Source organism: Abramis brama, assembly GCF_963993115.1.
Source record: "Abramis brama genome assembly, chromosome: 1".
Lineage (NCBI taxonomy): Eukaryota > Metazoa > Chordata > Actinopteri > Cypriniformes > Leuciscidae > Abramis > Abramis brama.
The window spans coordinates 68,133,104-68,154,886 of record NC_139963.1 but is presented as its reverse complement, the minus strand read 5'-3'; the positions used below and the strand labels follow the sequence as shown (position 1 = coordinate 68,154,886).

Here is a 21,783-nt window from a genome sequence, read left to right as displayed (position 1 = left end):
AAAAATACAACCTATAATATTCGACCGGCAACTTTCGGTCCATTTTATTTCGCTTTACAAATTCAGTGGTTCAAATTCGACAGAAAATTCAACATCTGACATCCGGGAACGGCAGGAATATCAGTAGATTGCCGATTGATAATCTCCATAGCTGTTAGTCGTCCTCACCAGCAGGGGGAGCAAGCAGCTGTTGACGAAGAAAACTATAGAGCAAAGGGTGAGAGACTCGTTCATTCGGTGATTTACAGAAATGGAGCGAGCAGTAGGCTTAGGCTATTTGTGATTATTATCAGGGTGATGAATTGTTATGATTATCATATGGAAAAAGTTGTGTTTACATTGAAGTCTTCACTGTTACTTTTGTACATGTAAGTTTTGCACAGCTTTCTCTGTCGTGACTGAGATTATGTTATTCCCCGATGCTGATGTACAGATTAAATGTTAAATCTGAGGTAGTAGACGTATATCTCTCTTGGTTGTTTAGTTTTCTTAACTGTATATTGCGGCGCTGTGCTGCACTACATTGGGGATGTAGGCTATATATTAATAGGCTACAGGCAAGCAGATGGACCAGAATATGAACGTAACGTGCAAAGTTTCACGCTAAGCGTTTCCCAGTGATATACTGGCATAAGTTCTCGTGACACTGGATATTCGCACTTTGAGGGACCGTCTCTAAAGTTATATAAGACATTGGTACACACGTTTCTAACTTCAATAGCATTTGAAGAGAATGACTTACTGTTATACAACTAGTGTTCATGTAGGTGTCATGATGCACACTTTTTGATGTGTGTGGTAATGAAAAAAAAATAGCAATATGTAGGCCTACACATGATTTGACAGTTTATTTGGTTAAATATCAAAAATCTAAAGTGTGCATCATGTCTGGCACTTACATGAACACTTTACAGTTGGTTTTATGACAAATGCTATTTGTAGATCATTCTGGTGAATGATCGTGTTTGCGTACTGTATGGACACTACAAGACACCGTACCTGAGGAAGTGCGCATGCGCATTAGTCCCTCCAGCCGAAATGAGGTCAGGACACTACAGTCCCTACTTCATTGTACCCAAGAAAGCTGGTGGGTCACGACCGATCTTGGATCTGCGAGTTTTGAATCGGAGCCTTCACAAGCTACCATTTAAAATGCTCACGCAGAGTTGATTTTCGAATGCGTCCGTCCCAGAGATTGGTTTGCAGCGATCGACCTGAAGGACGCGTACTTTCATGTCTCGCTTTGCACTTTGCGTTCGAGGGTCGAGCATATCAGTACAAGGTCCTGCCCATGCTCCGTTCATTAGTGCCTTAGGTGTGATCTATCCTGAACAGAGATTTGCGGAAACACCAGACTGCACTTTAATCTACTAGTAATAATGATTTCAGAAAAATGCAGAATAAATCAAGATGTAACATTTAATTGTCAGGTAAAATGTATCATGCCAATTACACAAGTGATTAAAAGCCAATTCAGAAATAATAAATACATGACATCAATTACTCAAAGATGACTCTAAAAGTAAGCAATGCAATCCTGACAGACACACAGTGGTGTGTGAGTGTTTTCCAACAGGAGAACACTGAAACAGCACTGTATGGGGGATGATCCTGGTTACAGGTTCCCAAAGACTGCTCTGACACCTAGCCTTAAATACCCAGACCAGAACAAAAGGCCCGTACAAATATGAGTTGTTTAGGGTCAGTTTATGTACCCCAGGGGGGTAGCACCTGGTTTCTTGAGATATCTTAAAGAGATCTCACCCAGAGAGGAGAACAGGATTCTCCTAAGTTCTCAATCTTTCTCATTAAACCAATGACTGCAATGAAATTAAGACCATTTTACCCACTTAACATGATACCAAACATGAAAAGGAAAAACAATAGATTCACAAGATACATCATATGTGATATATAGACATTCTTAGTGAACTTTTGGTGACTTTAATCACGAGAAGGGGAAGGGAGTAGGGAGAGAGGGACAGGAGTGTCCTGCAGGGTGAGTTTGGCCTTAGCAGGAAAATCAGTTCTTACACCGCCTTTACAGATGCTTTTTATTTTCACTTTCTAATCAGAACCGGTTTATCTGGACGAGCTGCAGTTTCAAATTTCTTTGTCAAACACACGGAAGAAAACTATACAAGTTTAAACACACTGCCTTCATGCGCCAGATCCCTTGCAGATTTCACTTTGACAATCCAGAAGATGATCATAACTTCAGCTGAACATGGACCTGCTTATGTTCATTTCTCTGACTGTGATTCCAGTTATATCCAACGGTATGTGCACTGTTTTTCTCTCTTCAAGTTAAGTCTGCGGCAAGGCAGATTGTTTATTATGTCCTATTTAAAATATCTACAAATTTACAGTATCAGTTTTGGACACATTTGACTGAATTTATGTTGCTCATGATCCTAAAAATCAGTTTTGCTGGTAGAGGCTTCTGCTAAAACGCTTGAAATGAGTTTGTGCCTACATGTGGATTTATTTACAAAATATTTAATTTATTTTCTTTTTAAAATGTATTATGTGTTCCTGATAGTGAAGAAAAAACGTCATAATGTGTTCTCCTTCAATAGTGTGTAAAAGCAAAAGGATCGCTAAAGGATAAAATCAACGTAAAGAAAACCACTGAAAGAAAGAAAAGACTCAATGACACATGTGTGTCCATCACAGGGGGATTTAAAGTCACAGTTATACAAGTATAACATACAATCAGTGACAAGAAATACGGCCTTATTAAATCAGCACGTAAACTAAACCCACCGCTGTGAATACTCACACAGACTGGGAAGAATGAGGAAAACCCAACAATGGTCATGGCAAGTGGAATCACAAAATAAATGTTTTTAATGCACACCTGCTACACATATATTTTAATATTTTATTTAAGTGAACATGATTTTAACTGAAGGGGAAGCCAGAATGCGATTTTAATAGATATAGTTCATATGCTCTGGTGCCGACTCTGCATTACTTCCTTTAGAGATGCTTTGCATTTTTTTTTTTTTTATGGTGATGTTTTTCCAACTTAATCAGAACCGGTTTGTCTGGATTATTGCTGGATTATTACCATTATTCATGGTAAAGTAAAACAGGTTTCAACATGTCTGAATACACCAGAATTATCTCTTATAAAACATTTTTGACTTGACAAGTCAAAGAGATTATGATAATTTATCATAACTGAACATGGACCTTCTTATGTTTATATTTGTGGTTGTCATTTATGTATGATGTTTATACTTTTTTTCTCTTTAACCTAATGCTGGTGAAAAGGCACAAAATTAAAAGGCACAAATATGCATTTCTTTTTGCAACAATTTTTTTAAAAATTTTAATAAAAAAAAAAGAAGCAGTGTTTAAATGCTTCCCATGATGCACCTCTTGAAGCTGAAGGTCGAGAGTGAGCAGAGCTGGAATCTAGATAAAAACAAGCTCAAATACAGGATGGTTACATTTGATAAACATTAGCTAAGGTTGGTTAAGGTTAAGGTTTGTTTGGTGTCCTGTTGAGGTGTGTCAGTCTGTTGTACTTCATTATTTTTTCTCAGGTTATATTTCCTGGTTACCTGATTTGACCCTGTGTTCAAATCCTGTTTTTCTACAACAATGAAAGTGAAAGAATTTCTGTCAATGATTCATAAACAACGTTTGCTTGTGAAATGTAAAAAAAAAAAAAAAAAAAATATATATATATATATATATATATATATATATATATATATATATATATATATATATATATATATATATAATTTAATTTGACACAGATAACCATGGGAATTTGTCCATTTAATTTAAAACTATTTGGGGCTGAGGCAGGTCATTCCCAGTCCTCCTCCTCTCCTTCCTTGTGTGTATGAATACGTATATATTATAGATTGAGACCCATTGTTTGAGATAATACAGGTGCTGGTCATATAATTAGAATATCATCAAAAAGTTGATTTATTTCAAGAATTCAACTTAACAGGTGAAACTAATATATTATATAGACTCATAACATGCAAAGTGAGATATTTCAAGCCTTTATTTGTTATAATTTTGATGGTTATGGCTTACAGCTTATGAAACCCACAAAATCAAAATCCCAGAAAATTAGAATATTACATGAAATCACACAGTAATTACACAGTAATCCCATGGTCATTGAACCAGGTTTAAAAAAAAAAAAAAAAAAAGTTTATTAGTTTATTGTTATGCAGCGCACATTATTACATACATAATTATCATAGGCAAAGCCATAACAAATTGTGTAAATGTGTTGCATAAAAGTTTTCTAGCCGATAGGCTAATTTGCAATTTGCAAATTACACAATCATGCGACAAATATTATAAACACTAACATTAACATTTTACACAATCCCGACCACATTACACAAAGCAACACATCACATCCAGCACAGACAATACATTACAAAAAAAATGACTCAATGTCCAGATATTTGATTTTCTTTCAGCCAGTGTTTCACCTTTCTATTGAATGTTTTCAGGTCGGTTTCTGTTTTTATTTCTGTTGGTAAATCATTCCAAAAATGGGTCCCTTTCACTGAAAAACTTATAGCATGAAAAAACAGCAAAGCTGCTTTGATGATGTCTAATCATTCTTAAACAGTATAGGTTTGTCCGGACAGTCTTACAGAGTTTGTTAGAGTCCAGAATAATACCTAAAAATTTTAATTCCTCAACTTCCTCTATGGCTTCTTGATCTATTTTAATAGTACATTTAGATTTTCCTCTAATTGAGAAGCACATAGATACCGTCTTTTTGACGTTAAGCACCAGATGATTTTCTTTAAGCCACTGGGATATACCCTCCATTTCCTTGGTCAGGGTCTCTGCTACTATAGTTGGTGTCCTAGCTGATGCATAAATTACTGTATCGTCAGCATACATTTGGCAGTTGGCTGACTGACAGCATGTAGGTAAGTCGTTTATATATAAACTAAAGAGCAGAGGCCCCAAAATGGAGCCCTGTGGAAAAACCCATTGTGGATTGTAATGATGTTGAGAGTTCGGAGTTTATTTTAACACGTTGCTCTCTATGCTCCAGATATGATGCAAACCAGCCGATAGCATGTTCAGAGAAGTTGAAGGTGGTGAGTTTATTCAAGAGTATGTTGTGGTTCACGGTGTCAAAGGCCTTTTTTAGGTCTATAAACACAGCTCCCACAACATTACCCTTGCCCAACTTACTCTTAATGTTCTCTGTAAGGTAGTAATTAGCCATTTCTGTAGAATACCCTGCTCTGAATCCAAACTGTTTAGACAAACTGTTCTTTTGGCAGTGTGGGCAGGTGCAAGTCCTGCTGGAAAATGAAGGAAGCATGAAGTGCTCTGAAAATGTACTGGTAGACGGCTGCGTTGACTCTGGATTTAATAAAGCACAGTGGACCAAAGTCCTCTTTTCTGATGAGAGCAAATTTTGCATCTCATTTGGAAACCAAGGTCCCAGAGTCTGGAGGAAGAATGGAGAGGCACACAATCCAAGATGCTTGAAGTCCAGTGTGAAGTTTCCACAGTCTGTGTTGGTTTGGGGAGCCATGTCATCGGCTGGTGTTGGTCCACTGTGTTTTCTGAGGTCCAAGGTCAACGCAGCCGTCTACCAGGAAGTTTTAGAGCACTTCATGCTTCCTGCTGCTGACCAACTTTATGGAGATGCAGATTTCATTTTCCAACAGGACTTGGCACCTGCACACAGTGCCAAAGCTACCAGTACCTGGTTTAAGGACCATGGTATCCCTGTTCTTAATTGGCCAGCAAACTCGCCTGACCTTAACCCTATAGAAAATATTTGGGGTATTGTGAAGAGGAAGATGCGATACGCCAGACCCAACAATGCAGAAGAGCTGAAGGCCACTATCATTTTTTTTTTTTCATTTCATTTAGCTGACGCTTTTATCCAAAGCGACTTACAATTGCTATACATGTCAGAGGTCGCACGCCTCTGGAGCAACTAGGGGTTAAGTGTCTTGCTCAGGGACACCTTGGTGGCTCACAGTGGATTTGAACCTGGGTCTCTCACACCAAAGGCATGTCTCTTATCCACTGCGCCATCACCACCTATCAGAGCAACCCGGGCTTTCATAACACCTCAGCAGTGCCACAGACTGATCGACTCCATGCCACATCGCATTGCTGCAGTAATTCAGGCAAAAGGAGCCCCAACTAAGTATTGAGTGCTGTACATGCTCATACTTTTCATGTTCATACTTTTCAGTCGGCCAGCATTTCTAAAAATCCTTTTTTTGTATTGGTCTTAAGTAATATTCTAATTTTCTGAGATACTTGGATTTTCATTAGTTGTCAGTTTTAATCATCAAAATTAAAAGAGATAAACATTTGAAATATGTCAGTCTGTGTGTAATGAATGAATATAATATACAAGTTTCACATTTTGAATGGAATTACTCAAATAAATCAACTTTTTCAAGATATTCTAATTATATGACCAGCACCAGACAGAGGTGTAGTCAAGAAGACCAAGGTCAAAACCAAGACTAAGACCACATCCACACGAAGCCAGAGCGTTTTCTATCCGATCTTTTTATTCCCTCGTTCTAAAAGAAAATTCTGTAAACACTGCATCATCTTTAGAAAAATCTGCATACACACAAAACCACTGAAACCGACTCAAAACAATGTAGTAAACATGCCAGACCAGTATGTGGCGCTGTAATTCTGCCACAGAGATACACTAAAAATGGAGAAGACTTAAACCTTATGTGCTGTAACACAATAATAATAGGCTTAGTAGCTTCTTCTTCTTCTTTTCACTTTTACCAAGAACTTTATTGAACAATATAAACAACCATAAATGGCCTGGTACAAAATATGAAATGTCTTAATCAGACAACAGACAAGCATAAGACAGAAAATATAAATAAATAAAGAAGTAAAATAAAGAAATCAAATAAAAATACATTAAAGTCAATAATGAATAAAGAAATAAAAGAGGCTCATATTTTCTGCAGCACGAACACAAGCATGTAGTCGCAGTTGTTGCTGATGCGTGACGTAGCGTGTCTGACTAGGGTCGACACGTGGGGTGATGACATCATCGTTTCACAAAGACGGGCTGTTCACACGATAACACAAGGGTGTCGTTTTCAGATTTATCCCCTTTGGGATCCGCTTTCAAATAATAGCGATTTCAGGCTCCCAAAACGCTGGATGACGCCGACTGGATGACATGGCAAAGCGTCTCTGTGTGGACAAGGGCTAAGACCATTCAAGAGTGGACTTAATGCAGTAATTAATTGAGTGATGATTGAGCATTAGTGATGAACACCTGCTGTTAACAAGCAGAATCACTGAAGGAAAGAGAAACACAAGAACTACAACTGACCTCAGACACAGCCTTATGCCTGCAACAGACTCTACTATTAACTGATAATCCTATTAGATCATTACAAATCACTGTATTCATGAAATAAACTTAGTCACGATGTGTACGTAGACTGTACGATGATGATATTCACTGAATCGTAGTCTACGACACAAGTTAGTATAGAAGAATAAAACCTCATCAGCATACACTAGTAGTAAACAGAGCAAGATACTTCTAGAAGCTTCTCTTGGATTGGTCTTTGCACACTACGCGAATGTCACTCATGTAAACGAGCACCGATTTACCTCAGATTTTAGGCATTTGTTGGCAATTTCCACAAAATGTTCAGCAAGTGAAAGTCTGGGCTAAAATCGTGCAGTATGTGCTTGGCATTGAGTAAAAGGAGAAAAATATGAAGGAACTCAGTGCTTTCTCTTGAAAATAAGGTACATCATTTTACAATACATGACATAAAAATAGGGATGCAAATTTCGACAGCTAAAAATGTCATCATCGTTTTTTGACTACAAAACCAGCTTTATTTCACTTTTCTCTTCCCCCTTTGTTTTCAGGGTTGACTGTGCGCGGTCCCTCTGGTCCTCTGGTTGCTCCTCTGGGATCTTCAGTGATTCTGCCCTGTCATGTTGATGAACCTTTACTAATGGAGGATCTGGAGGTGGAATGGAGAAGGAAAGACTCAGAGAATTTAGTTCATCTGTTTCAAGATGGTGAGAGTCGGCCAGAGACACAGCTGCAGGATTATCAGGATAGAGCTCATTTCTTCACTGAGGAGATTAAACATGGGAACTTCTCCCTCCGTCTGGACAATCTGAGAGCTGAAGATGAAGGAGAATACACATGTACAGTTCACACTCAGCAGAAATCTGGAGAGACTGAGGTTCAGATAAAAGATGTTGGTGAGTCTGAACTGAAATGGATCTTCAGAAATACTTTGAGTGTGTGTGATATTTACACTGTTTGTTCTTTCAGAGCGTTTGCTAGTCTCAGGATCAGATCAGCCCATATCTGCATCTGTGGGTGAAGACGTCACTCTGAACTGCTCTGTAGACTCTCACATCACACCTGAAGACTTTGACCAGGTTTCATGGAAGAAAACCAATGAAGATGAAGACATTCTGGTTCTGCTCTACGAAAACAACGAGGCTTTTCCAGATTCATCAAATGAGCGATACAGAGACAGAGTTGAGTTCTTCACTGCTGAAATCCCCAAAGGAAACTTCTCTGTCCGACTGAAGAGCGTCAGAACTGAGGATAAAGGGGTTTACATGTGTGAAGTGTTTGCTGGAAGAGCTTCAGCCAATGCAACTGTAGTGCTGGATCAACTGGGTGAGTCATAAAACACTAATACACAAGTGTAATTTAGTTAATTTACATGCATGTAGCAATGTTCAGAACAAGGAAGAAAGACAGGGTCAGCTGACTTGGACTTTTTTCAATAGACAAACAAAACAAACTGGTTCTGAACACACTTCCACAAATGTTCACTTTATGTCAAAGCAATCAGCATCTCCGTTCACAGCAGGCAACCATTCTAAGCTCACACGAGTTCCCAGTCCAGTCTCTTCATCTGCCCGTATCCCGGCGGCTTTTATCCGGTCTCTCCACGCCAGTTACTGCAACAAGACACATGTGTTTATTATTTTGCACTTTACCTATTTACTCAGCGCTCGTCTCCCGACTCTCTCTCCCGCTGCAGACCTCGCTGAACCACGACCCTCTCGCCACAGTCCTTTTGTATATACAGTTTATTAAGATTCAAAATTTATCAAAGTGTGGCGGGCGGTGCAATTTTGAGACACAAGCCCAAGGTTTTACTAGTAAGTAAGGTCCGACTACGCCACCCTCGGAGTAAAATCCTAACCCCTCAAAAATTGAGTAAAGCACACAGGTTCAGTTCCCTCATAGAATTAGACAAGAGATGTGAGTAGAGAGCAAAAAATACAAATGTTTATTAATACAAAAATGGTTTAAAATGTTGGACACTAAAACCAACAAGAAACACTAGAAACCCCACTTCAAACAAAAAAAGAAAGAAAAACATACAACCCAACTTAGTATGTAGCAGTTATGTGTGTATGTAAAGCAAAAACTAAATAATACCGGCAGGGCTGAGGCTCCCAACGGCAGGAATCAATGTAGAGTTCGGTTTTACGAGGCACACGTCCACACACACGCACACCCGTGCAGTCTAATCACACTATCAAACACTCAAAGTGTACACCGCACACGATAAAGAAGAACCACCACAAGGAGGAAGAGCAATCCAACCGTGGGACCCCAGCTCCTGCAAAAAAAAAAAAAAAAAAGTCAGTGTAGTCGCGATCGTACCACAAAAAAAAAAAAAAAAACACTTGAGGGAATTTGAAGTCGTCTCCAACGCGTAATAATGCAAGAAATCAGGTATGCCATGGCATTCGGTTAACACTTTATTTTATGCAGAGTAAAATTACTTACAGACACTGCTGCTTGCATTGCTGATGTAAATTGAGCTCGTATGCATCCAAGCAACAGTAAACATGATGCTAATAGCAAGACATGACAAAATCCATCACAAACATGCACACATGCACGGTTGAAAAACTGTGTGGCTTCCCAGATTGTAATTCCCTGTCGCTAATTCCCCTGTGACTTCCTCATGTAGCCTCCATAACCACTGTGATGCCCTACCTATGCCCCCTGGTGTGCAGGTGGAAGAGCGTCACCCCCAAACAACTTACCACCAACAAAAAACATTTAACACATATCAAAATTGGCTACAACACACCGGCCCCTAATTGTTACTCTATAATAATGTGACAATTAAACATCATACAAACAATGGAGCCAATAAAATATCCATCATGCACATTATGTGCTTTCAGTTCATAATGTCCACGCACACATACATATGTCTAATACATCAGTCTTTATCCAGCTTCTTGCAGAAGACAAATCTTTGTGACTGGTCTCTCCAGAATGTTGCATTTGGTCTGGACTTTAACAGACCGCACAAGGGGCAGAAGAGTCCGCCACAATGACTATGTCTCCAATGATGAAGCTTCTCTTGTCCTTAGACCACCGTTGTCGTTCCTGTAACAGAGGTAAGTACTCCCGGATCCATCTGTGCCAGAAGAGATCCGATAAGAACTGAACTTGCCTCCAACGTCGTTTTGTGTATAAATCACTCTTCTCGAAAAGCCCAGGTGGAAGTGCAGGTTTGCCTTTCAACAGGAGGATGTGATTTGGGGTCAAGGGTTCCAGATCTTTAGGATCATTTGACACTTTGGTGATGGGAAGGTCATTTAATATGGCTTCTACCTCACATAGAAGAGTTTGCAACCCTTCATCATCCACACTTTGCTGATGAAGGACTGATTTCAGCACCTGTCTGACCATGCGAATGATTCGTACCCATGTTCCACCGTGATGTGATGCAGTAGGAGTGTTGAAGCTCCATTTCACTCCTGATTGAAGTAATGTCTTTTGAATTTTGTGGTGATTAAGAGCAGACAGAGCCTCTCTCAGCTCACGTTCTGTTCCAACGAAATTAGTTCCGTTGTCTGATCTGATGTGCGATACCTGGCCTCTTCTGGATATAAATCTGCGCAGTGCATTGATGCAAGAGCTGGTATCTAATGAATATGCTATTTCCAAATGCACTGCCCTGCTGACCATGCAAGTGAAGATAACACCATAGCGTTTGATGAAGCTGTGGCCTCTCTTCACTTCAAAAGGCCTGAAGTAGTCAATACCCACACTTGTGAATGGTGGGAGGTCAGGTTGGAGTCTGTCTTTCGGCAAATCTGCCATCTTTTGTTCACCCAGCTTTCCTCTAAAATGTCTACAAATGACGCAGGATGAAAGAATCTTTCTAGCAGCCGCATTTGCGTATTGGTGATCCAATACCGCTGACGAAGTCTAGAAAGCAGGTGATTTCTTCCACACTGTCCTAACTGCTCATGAATGTGGCTAAGAATGAGAGTGGAAATATGTTGGTCTTTGGCCAAAATGACTGGATGTTTCATGCCGTCAGGCATTGCTGCTCTACTGAGCCTTCCACCCACTCTCAAGAGCCCCTTTTCTAACACTGGATCAAGTTTGTAAATATGGCTGCTTTTCTTCACTCCAGATGTCCCCCCTTTCAAAACAGTTATTTCATAATTGAACTTGTCTAGGTGACAGTATTGAATGATGGCACCTTCAGCGGTTTCAAGATCTTCAGGGGACATGATTTGACCAGTCAGTGTGGTTCTGAATCTTTGCATCTCCTTTTCCACTTTGTTCTTTTGTTGAATTATATCAAGTCCACAGCTGGGCACAGAAGCTTGTATTTCTCTTCTCTTCTGACTCAACAGCAGCAACATCTTTCTCACCTGTAAAAAGCAAGCAACTGAGATCCTTAGCCTTTTCCATGAAGAGAAATAAGTTATCAACTGATTTGTTGCATTCGGTGTATCTGTGCTGACAGTGTTTGTTACATTTAGGACATCTTTAATGACTACAGCATTTACTATAGCCTCTCCTTTGACCTCTGGGTCATCACTGCTGATAGAGACAGAATCCACAATGTTAACAGGCCATTCCCTTTCATTCTTGAAAAGAAAATCTGGGCCATGGATCCATCTGCTGCTTGTGAGCAGGTAATCAATTTTCATCCCACGTGAAGCCTCATCAGCAGGATTCTGCTTTGTATCGACGTACCTCCACTGTGAGACAGCAGTGGTTTCTCTTATTGTGGAGATCCTATTGGCCAAAAAGGTGTGAAAACGCTTTGTTTCATTCCTAATGTACTTTAGCACAGTTGTGCTGTCACTCCAAAAGGTTGAATTCTCCAACTCTAGCTGCAATTCTGTTTTCAACATCCTATCAATTCGAACTGCAAGTACGGCAGCAGTTAGTTCCATCCTTGGGATTGTCACTTTCTTTAATGGAGCAACTCTCGCTTTTCCTAGAATAAAGGCAAGATGGATTTTCTTCTTGTCATTCTGCATCCTCAGGTACGATACTGTACCGTTACCGTCCTCGCTGGCATCAGAGAAGTGATGTAGTTGGGCACTTGTAAGCTGTCCAAAATCTTTAGGCTTGATGCATCTTGGTACGCTAAAGGTGCTGAGCTTTCTTAAATCTTCTAGCACCCCACCCACTGTAGTTGGTAGTTTGGGGAAATGTGATCATCCCAACCACAGTTCAACCTACAGAGATATTGCAGCATCAACTTGGCAGGTAAGGCAAAGGGTGCTAAAAATCCAATGAGATCGTACACTGAGCTTATTACAGACAATATACCTCGTCTTGTCAGCGGTCTTTCCTGAACTGCCATTTTGAACCTGAAGGTGTCAGTTTCTGCACACCATTGCAGTCCATGTGTTCTCTCGACAGGGAGATTGTCTCTGTCGAGATTCAATTGTTTCACTTCCTTAGCTCTTTTTTCCACATCAATAGATTCCAACACTGACCTGTTGTTGCTAATCCATTTCACCAGCCGAAACCCCACCAACTGGCATACAGTTGTCAGGTCTCTCACCAGGGCCATGGCCTCTGCTTCTGAAGGTAGGGACTTCAAGCAGTCATCCCTTAGAAATTGTGCTTGATTGTGTCCGTCACGTGTACTGGAAACTTTGCCCTGTTGTCCTCAGCAGTTTTTCTTAAGGCAAAACTGGCGCAGCTGGGTGATGATATTGCACCGAATAGATGAACAAGCGTTCTATATTCAGTAAGATATTGTGTTAATTCACCATTTGGCCACCACAGGAAGCGAAGAAAATCAACATCCTGTTTTGTCACGTTAACTTGATACATTGCCTGGATATCAGCCATCACTGCTACAACTTCTGACAAAACCTTATCAGAACTCGCTGGCTGTTGAGCGACATCCCCTTAAAGCTTGCACCACAGTCAAACACTACCCTCAAGGTTCCCTTTTTCGTATGGTACACGCCATGATGCGGGATGTACCAGACTTTTCCTTCTTTTTCTTTCCTTTGATTTTATGGCACCTTTTCTGCATATCCTTTCTTTATGACATCACTGAGGAAGTGAGTGTATTCTTCTTTAAAGGTAGCATTTTTCTTGAATTTCCTTTTCAAACAGAGGGCCCTTTGTTCAGCAACATGACGGTTGTTAGGCATGATAACATTTTCCTCCCTGAAAAGTAATTTCATGCAGTAATGACCATTGCTGAGTTCAACTGAACCGTTCATGATTTCCATAAACTTGAGATCTTCTCTGGACATTTCTGGCTTTTCCTCTGTTGATTTTTCATTAAAGTCGTGGTTGTATTGCTTCACCAACAGTTCCTCTATGTTAGCAATAGATATTCGGTTGACTGTAATGGTAGGATAGCTGCTACCAGTATCATTGCCTCCTCTCAGTGGTCCATTGATAACCCATCCCAATAGGGTTCTGACAGCATAGGGTCCTCCATCCTTGCTGTTTACCACTTGCCATGGTTCCAATAGTCTTGAAATGTTGGTTCCAGTCAATAGCTCCACATCAGCATTGATGACAGGAATTTCCACAGAGTGTAAATGTGGCCAGGCACTTAACTCTTCTTGTCGTGGAATGTTATCACGAGTCACAGGCATCTCATATTGTGTAAATACATCAGGCAATTCAAAGAAAGTGTTACTATTGAGTGCAGAACATGACTGTCGACAAACTTTTCTTGGCTCATGGTTCTCAACAGGATCTTGGCGTTTTTTCCTCTCACCTTTAGTTCCCTCATGAGTCGCTCAGAGCAGAAAGTGGCTGTGCTGCCGGGATCTAAAAATGCATACGTATTTATCATCTTACTGCCTTTTACATCCTTGATTTGTACAGGCACAATTGGCAAAACACAGTCTTGTGCACCGGCCCCTATATGGCCACAAGTCTTAGGAGAAACTACATGACTTGTTTCTTGGTGTGTGTCCTCTGATTTGATTTCCTTTTCCTTTGAATGGATATGGAGGCAGGTAGGATGTTTCAGGTTACACAACTTGCAAGTTAGACGTCTATGACAGTGTTTGCTCATGTGTCCAACAGTCAAACACCCAAAACAAACACCTTTCACCTTTAGAAAGTCGATTTTCTCTCTGTGCAGCTTCTTCTCCATTCTGGGGCACAACTCCAATCTGTGACCCTCCTCACACAGCAGACACAACACCTTTGTTAACTTATCAGTTACATTTTTCTCTTTTTGCACTTGATGTGTGTTTCCAGTATTAACATCTTCCCAAAGCAAAACTGCTTCCCCTTCCCTTGAAGCGAACCTGTGAGAATTTATGTCCAACGTTATATTTCGATGGTAAGATGGATGTGTCCTGAATGTTTCCAAAGAGGGGATCAGAGCAATAGATACTTCCCTCTCAAGAAAACTGACAATGTCATTGAAACCTGCTTGACGACAGTGCCTCTCCTGCAACTCATAAGCAGTGTTTCTCCACCTTTCCCTCAGTTTATATGGTAGCTTCAAGACTGTAGCACGCATGTTGGATGGCATATTCATCTCTGTCATGTAGCTAATGTCCTCCATTGCGTTACAACAAACCCGTAGAAACAAAACAAAGGCTTGCAAGCCCTTGACATCTTCTGCTTTCACTGGTGACCATCCCAGAGCTTTCTCCGTGTAAGCTGTGGCAATTCTTTGTTCATTTCCAAAGCATTTCTGAAGAAGTGTCTTAGCTCTTTGATACCCCCTTTCAGGTGGCATGTGTTGACAGCTCTTGACCAGCTCCTTAGGTTGTCCTTTGGTGTACTGCTCTAAAAAGTACAAACAATCTTGGTTGCTAGCAGCCTTTCCTTCTACTCCATTTTCAAATGCTCTAATGAATGTGCTGTATTCAAGAGGGTCTCCATCAAAGGTTGGTATATCCCTTGGGGGTAATGATAGTGAAGACTGCTGCTGTACTAGCAAAGCAGTTATGTTGTTTTGCCTTTGCATAATAGTTAGAAGATTTCCTTGTTCCACGTTGGTTTGTACTAAACCATCACGCTGTATGGACTCCTGCGTGGAAAGCATGGCCGTTTCCTGTGTGTGATATGTGGTGTGATTGGTTTGCTGAGATTGTTGAGGCATGCTTGGTTTGTGAAGAGGAGCATGAACTTTTGTTCCACCTTGTTGAAAACTGGTTTCTTTAGGTCGTGCCCCCGTTGACACTGTGGCTTTGCTGCCTCCTTTAGGTGGATGATTGAACTGATGGCTTGAATCCTCGAGACATGTCTCCATTGACACTGTGGCTTTACTACCTCCTTTTGGTGGATGATTAAGATGATAGCTTGAACTTAGTGGAACAAATTCCATAGCAGAGGATCTAAGAGAGGATTTGTACTTTCACATTTTTAGATATGAATTCATTCCATCAGAATGTGCACTGGAGCTTTGCACATCAGAACCTCTGTACTTAAGCACCTTAACCTTTGCTGTGTGAACAGTAATTTGACTTTGCAATTCAAGCACCTCCTTTTTTTGTCTAATTTGTTCCTCCTGTACCTCCATGCTTTTCTTTTAGGGTAGCTGCCCTAGCAAGAAGAGCAGCTCTTTCAGCCTCTGCTTTTAGGTATGCAGAGGAGGTTGATGACTTTAAAGACCTGTGGCTGGAGCAGGAAGCTGATGTACACCTTTTACCACCAACATTAGAAACACTGTCATGTGGACAGATTTCATCAGTGATCACAGTCATGTGTGGCACAGTATTGTTAACTTCATCATCATCATCATCACCCTTGCATTGCTCCTTAATGTCAAGCAACCACTCTTTAATTATTTTAATTATTTCTCTATTACTGTTCATTTCAATTTCAAACCATTTTTTTTGTTTTGACATTTCCTCCTTTGGTAGCAAAGGTTTCAATGATTCATGAAATTCTGTTGTTTCCACACTCAACTTTAAAAAAGTATCATATGTAATCTGTACCTCGGACACATTTTCTTTTGAAAGCATCAGTTGCTCAACTTCCTTTCTTAGTTTATAAAGTTTCTTTATCCCAAGGTTCCTTTCCTTTTGATGTGATAATATTTTTTCTTCCAAAGCTTTAACCGTGAGTTTAACTGGTCTTTTACCAAGTTCATTCTCCGTTTCACTTTGATTGACAGGTGCATTCAAATCCACGTTACTCATTGTGATAATGATTAGACTGCCGAAGGCTTTATTTTAGAACTGAAACAGGATTTACCTATATCCTGATTGTGAGAAGTCCAATCTCTTCCGCGCAGCTTATAACAATTCAAAAACAATCCTACCGTTATCCAGTGTTGCTTTAGCCCGCTTTTTTCTCTCAGCGTCCTATTTCTCCTGTCGGTGTTCACTCATTGGAATCAGCTGGTGCGCTGTGCTTCTGCTCTCCCAACATCCGCGCGATCCATCCATTGAAGCGTAGTTTTTCAACTTATGTAGTGGTGATCGTACCACAAAAAAAAAAAAAAAAAAAACACTTGAGGGAATTTGAAGTCGTCTCCAACGCGTAATGGTGCAAGAAATCAGGTATGCCATGGCATTCGGTTAACACTTTATTTTATGCAGAGTAAAATTACTTACAGACACTGCTGCTTGCATTGCTGATGTAAATTGAGCTCGTATGCATCCAAGCAACAGTAAACATGATGCTAATAGCAAAACATAACAAAATCCATCACGAACATGCACGGTTGAAAAACTGTGTGGCTTCCCAGATCGTAATTAAGTTGGCTTGAGAAAGCCAACTTACTGAAATCCTATTTAAACTTATTATTATTATTCTTCTGACCCTAAATTTACAACTCTAACTCCTCCTAGAGCTTTAACTCTACAAACTCCAAACTCGGGTCAGACCTTCATACTGTTCTGACTCGGTGTGCTATATCTTTTCAGACTGATTTGACTTTCAGTTTTCTTAAAAATTAATATTAAAAACCATAAAAATCCCATTGACTTACATTGCAGAGTGCTCATATTGAGCCAAGACTACGGTGGCCCATTAGTGTACAAGCCAAAAACTCAAATCTAAACTCCCTGAAGCATTAGGCTCAATTAAACTACCATTCAATGTACTTATAAAACTATCTACCTATCTATCTATCTACCTATCTATCTATCTATCTATCTATCTATCTATCTATCTATCTATCTATCTTCAAACTTTATCTATCTATCTTCAAACTTTATCTATCTATCTATCTATCTATCTATCTATCTATCTATCTATCTATCTATCTATCTATCTATCTATCTTTAAACTGTATCTATCTATCTATCTATCTATCTATCTATCTATCTATCTATCTATCTATCTATCTATCTTCAAACTCTATCTATCTATCTATCTATCTATCTATCTATCTATCTATCTATCTATCAAACTAACTTATCTATCTTTCTTTCTAACTAATCTATCTATCTTTCTTACTAATCTATATATCTTTCTAACTAACTTATCTATCTTTCTTTTTCTTTTTAACTAATCTATCTATCTTTCTAACTAACTATCTATCTTTCTTTTTAACTAATCTATCTATCTTTCTAACAACTTATCTGTCCATCTTTCTTTCTTTCTTTCTTTTTAACTAATCTATCTTTCTTTCTTTCTAATCTATCTATCTTTCTAACTAACTTATCTTTCTTTCTAACTGATCTATCTATCTTTCTAACTAACTTATCTATCTTTCTTTCTAACTGATCTATCTATCTTTCTAACTATCTTTCTAACTAACTTATCTATCTTTCTTTCTTACTAATCTATCTATCTATCTATCTATCTATCTATCTATCTATCTATCTATCTATCTATCTATCTATCTTTCTTTCTAACTAATCTATCTATCTTTCTTACTAATCTATATATCTTTCTAACTAACTTATCTATCTTTCTTTTTCTTTTTAACTAATCTATCTATCTATCTTTCTAATTAACTAACTATCTATCTTTCTTTTTAACTAATCTATCTATCTTTCTAACAACTTATCTGTCCATCTTTCTTTTTCTTTCTTTCTAACAAATCTATCTAAATTTCTTTCTTTCTAATCTATCTATCTTTCTAACTAACTTATCTATCTTTCTTTCTAACTGATCTATCTATCTTTCTAACTAATTTATCTATCTTTCTTTCTTACTAATTTATCTATCTTTCTTTCTTACTAATCTATATATCTTTCTAACTAACTTATCTATTCATCTTTCTTTCTTTCTAATCTATCTATCTTTCTAACTAACATATCTATCTTTCTTTCTAACTGATCTATCTATCTTTCTAACGTATCTATCTTTCTTTCTAACTGATCTATCTATCTTTCTAACCAACTTATCTTTCTTTCTTTCTTTCTAACTAATCTATCTATCTTTCTAACTTTTCTATCTTTCTTTCTTTGATTTCAACTAATCTATCTATCTTTCTAACTAACTTATCTTTCTTTCTTTCTTTCTAACTAATCTATCTATCTTTCTAACTAATTTATCTATCTTTCTTTCTTACTAATCTATATATCTTTCTTTTTAACTGCTCTGTCTATCTTTCTAACCAACTTTTCTTTCTTTCTTTCTTTCTTTCTTTCTTTCTTTCTAACTTCTAACACATTTTTTTTCTTTTTTAACTAATCTATCTATCTTTCTAACTAACTTATCTATCTTTCTTTTTAACTAATCTATCTATCTGTCTAACAACTTATCTGTCCATCTTTCTTTCTTTTTTTCTTTTAACTAATCTATCTATCTTTCTTTCTTTCTAATCTATCTATCTTTCTAACTAACTTATCTATCTTTCTAACTGATCTATCTATCTTTCTAACTAACTTATCTATCTTTCTTTCTTACTAATCTATCTATCTTTCTTTCTTACTTATCTATCTATCTATCTATCTATCTATCTATCTATCTATCTATCTATCTATCTATCTATCTATCTATCTATCTATCTATCTTCAAACTAGAAGATAGGGGTGTGAGAGGACGCTGGCTCAGCTGGATGCCGCTTCTCAACCCATGTGTTTTAGTTATTTGTTATTTTAATATTTGTTTTATTCTGCTACCAACTTTTTAAATGATTTAATAGCCTACTAGGCCTACCTCTCATCTCAACATTTAAATGCGAGGTTCCTGTTGAGCTTGGATTGCTGATAGCTTTTGAGGTGATTCCTCGGCGTCTTCCTGTTTCGAGTGGCGAGTGGCGGGTGCGGCACCTGAACGAGGCTGGAAATTGTGTCATCTCCAATCTGAAGTCGGTGTATGTCTGCGTGTGTGGATTTACTAACGGTCTGATGCTGCTGCGGCCTCTGCATTTTAATCGCTGAACGATTCCCGCGACTCTTCACAATTTTATCAGGATTCCATTGGATATAAGCATGCTGTTTCTCTTTACTACATTCTTTTCACTGGTCTATGCTATAACTGGATTCTGTGGAACACTGGAATCAAGATTGTGGAACACCAACATGATAAGGTACTCATATTCTGAGCTTTTTTCTTTGGATCATCATCTGCCTCCCAGCACCTGTATTATTAAAACTTTGCGATTATTCAATCTTTTGCATCGGCCAAGATATTTGCATCGTGGCTCCCGCCGATGTTTCTATCCTTCGCCTGCTGGAATAAATGTACTTCACTCCTCATCTAGGCGTTCAAGACATCTTAACTCTCGTGGCATCTGTTCATCTAACTTACATTTTCCTCAGAATCGCGTAAAGAACGCAAGTTCTAAAATTAGACTCGCTCAATTAAATGTGCGTTCAATGAACAAGAAAGCCGCGCTGCTTCACGATATAATATTGGATAGAAAACTTGATTTTCTCTGTCTCTGTGAGACATGGCATCAACCAAATGACTTTTACAACCTTAATTTAGCCAAACCACCTGGATTCACATACATTGACAGACCTAGACTCACTGGTAAAGGTGGTGGTCTTGCTATTCTATACAGATCTGATTTGTCTATTGCAGAAGTTACAACACCTGCTGTGTCATCTTTTGAATGCCTGACTATCAAAATTAACAGCACTTCACCAGTACTAGTTGTTTTAATCTATCGCCCACCTAAGGCTGATGCAAGGTTCTTTTCTGAACTTGCAGAATTATTGACTCTGCTAAGTCCTATTTGTCCAGACATGCTGCTAATAGGGGATCTGAATATTCATGTCGACAATCCAAATTGTTCCTCTGCAGCTGCCTTCCTGCATGTGTTAGAGTGTTTTAACTTCATTCAACATGTTGACTTTTCAACTCATAAATCTGGACATACATTGGACCTGTTATGTTCTGTGGGTATTGGTATAGATCAGCTTTCAAAGGATGAAGTTAATTTTAGTGATCATAAATTATTGACAAGTGAATTTACCATCTCTGCCTCCCTGCAGTCTTCTAAACAGCGTGTCATATCCTTTAGAAATATTAGGAATATTGACCCTGAAAGGATTTCTAACCTTGTTGCGGAGCTTCCTGTGCTTGGCTCTATTGACTGTTACAACTCTGCACTGTCCTCAATTCTTAATGTTGTTGCACCAGTGAAAGAACGAGTTGTATCTTTTTCCAAGTCGTCTCCCTGGTACACAAATGATCTGCGTGCACTTAAAGTTGAAGGAAGGAAGATTGAGCGGTTGTATAAAAAATCAGGCCTCACCGTTCACAAATTAATGTTTGAACAACACCAGCTGCAGTATCATCTTGCTTTGAAAACTAGCAGAGAGGCATATTACTCTCATGTTATCAATAAAGGTGCTGCTAATCCTAGGACGTTATTTAAGACAATTGATAGCCTTCTCAAATCTCAAAAGAAAACTGTCTGTCCTTCTGATGAGATGTGTAATAATTTTAACAAATATTTTACAGAGAAAGTACAGAGTATTTATAGCTCCATCTCCTTTGACTCTCCTTTGCTGACTAGTGAGTCTTACTCAAAAAACTAACCTTCTACTGCCCTTTCGAATTTTACTACTGTCAATGTAGACAATGTTTTTAAATTGATCATGACTATGAGTTCATCCACGTGCTTTCTTGACCCCTTGCCTACTGAGGTTCTAAAAAAGTGCTTATCACATGTCTGTCCTTCCATCACTGTAATTATTAATAACTCCCTAGCCACTGGCCAGGTTCCTCCGGCCCTTAAGGTGGCCGCTATCACACCTGTTCTAAAAAAAACTGGCTGTGATGTTCAAAATTTAGCTAACTACAGGCCTATTGCGAACCTGCCCTTTGTGGCAAAGGTTCTCGAACGAGTTGTTGTTGGTCAGTTACAGCAATATCTGTCCAATAACAACTTTTTGGAACCGTTTCAGTCTGGTTTCAGATCTGGACACAGCACTGAGACTGCACTTGTAAGGGTCACCAACGACCTACTTGTTTCTGCTGACACTGGTGCTTGCAGTATTCTAGTCCTGCTAGACATTAGCGCAGCTTTTGACACTATATGTCATATTATCCTTCTTAACAGGTTGCGTGTGTTGTTAGGCATCTCTGGTGTTGTGTTCAAATGGTTTGAATCCTATTTAGCAGATCGTTTTCAGTATGTT

The 21,783-nt window shown here is 38.8% G+C and overlaps 1 protein-coding gene across 1 annotated transcript in view; it reads left to right on the top strand.

Moving 5' to 3' along the window:
• The first annotated feature begins 2,037 nt into the window (after positions 1 to 2,037).
• LOC311079104 (uncharacterized protein) overlaps positions 2,038 to 21,783 on the top strand; it is an 80,603-nt gene continuing 60,857 nt past the window's right edge. The window contains exons 1-3 of the mRNA XM_084108300.1: positions 2,038 to 2,279; positions 7,906 to 8,250; positions 8,324 to 8,680. Of these exons, the coding sequence (XP_083964426.1) occupies positions 2,228 to 2,279; positions 7,906 to 8,250; positions 8,324 to 8,680 (754 nt within the window). The 5' untranslated portion in view covers positions 2,038 to 2,227. The remainder of the gene's footprint in view (positions 2,280 to 7,905; positions 8,251 to 8,323; positions 8,681 to 21,783) is intronic.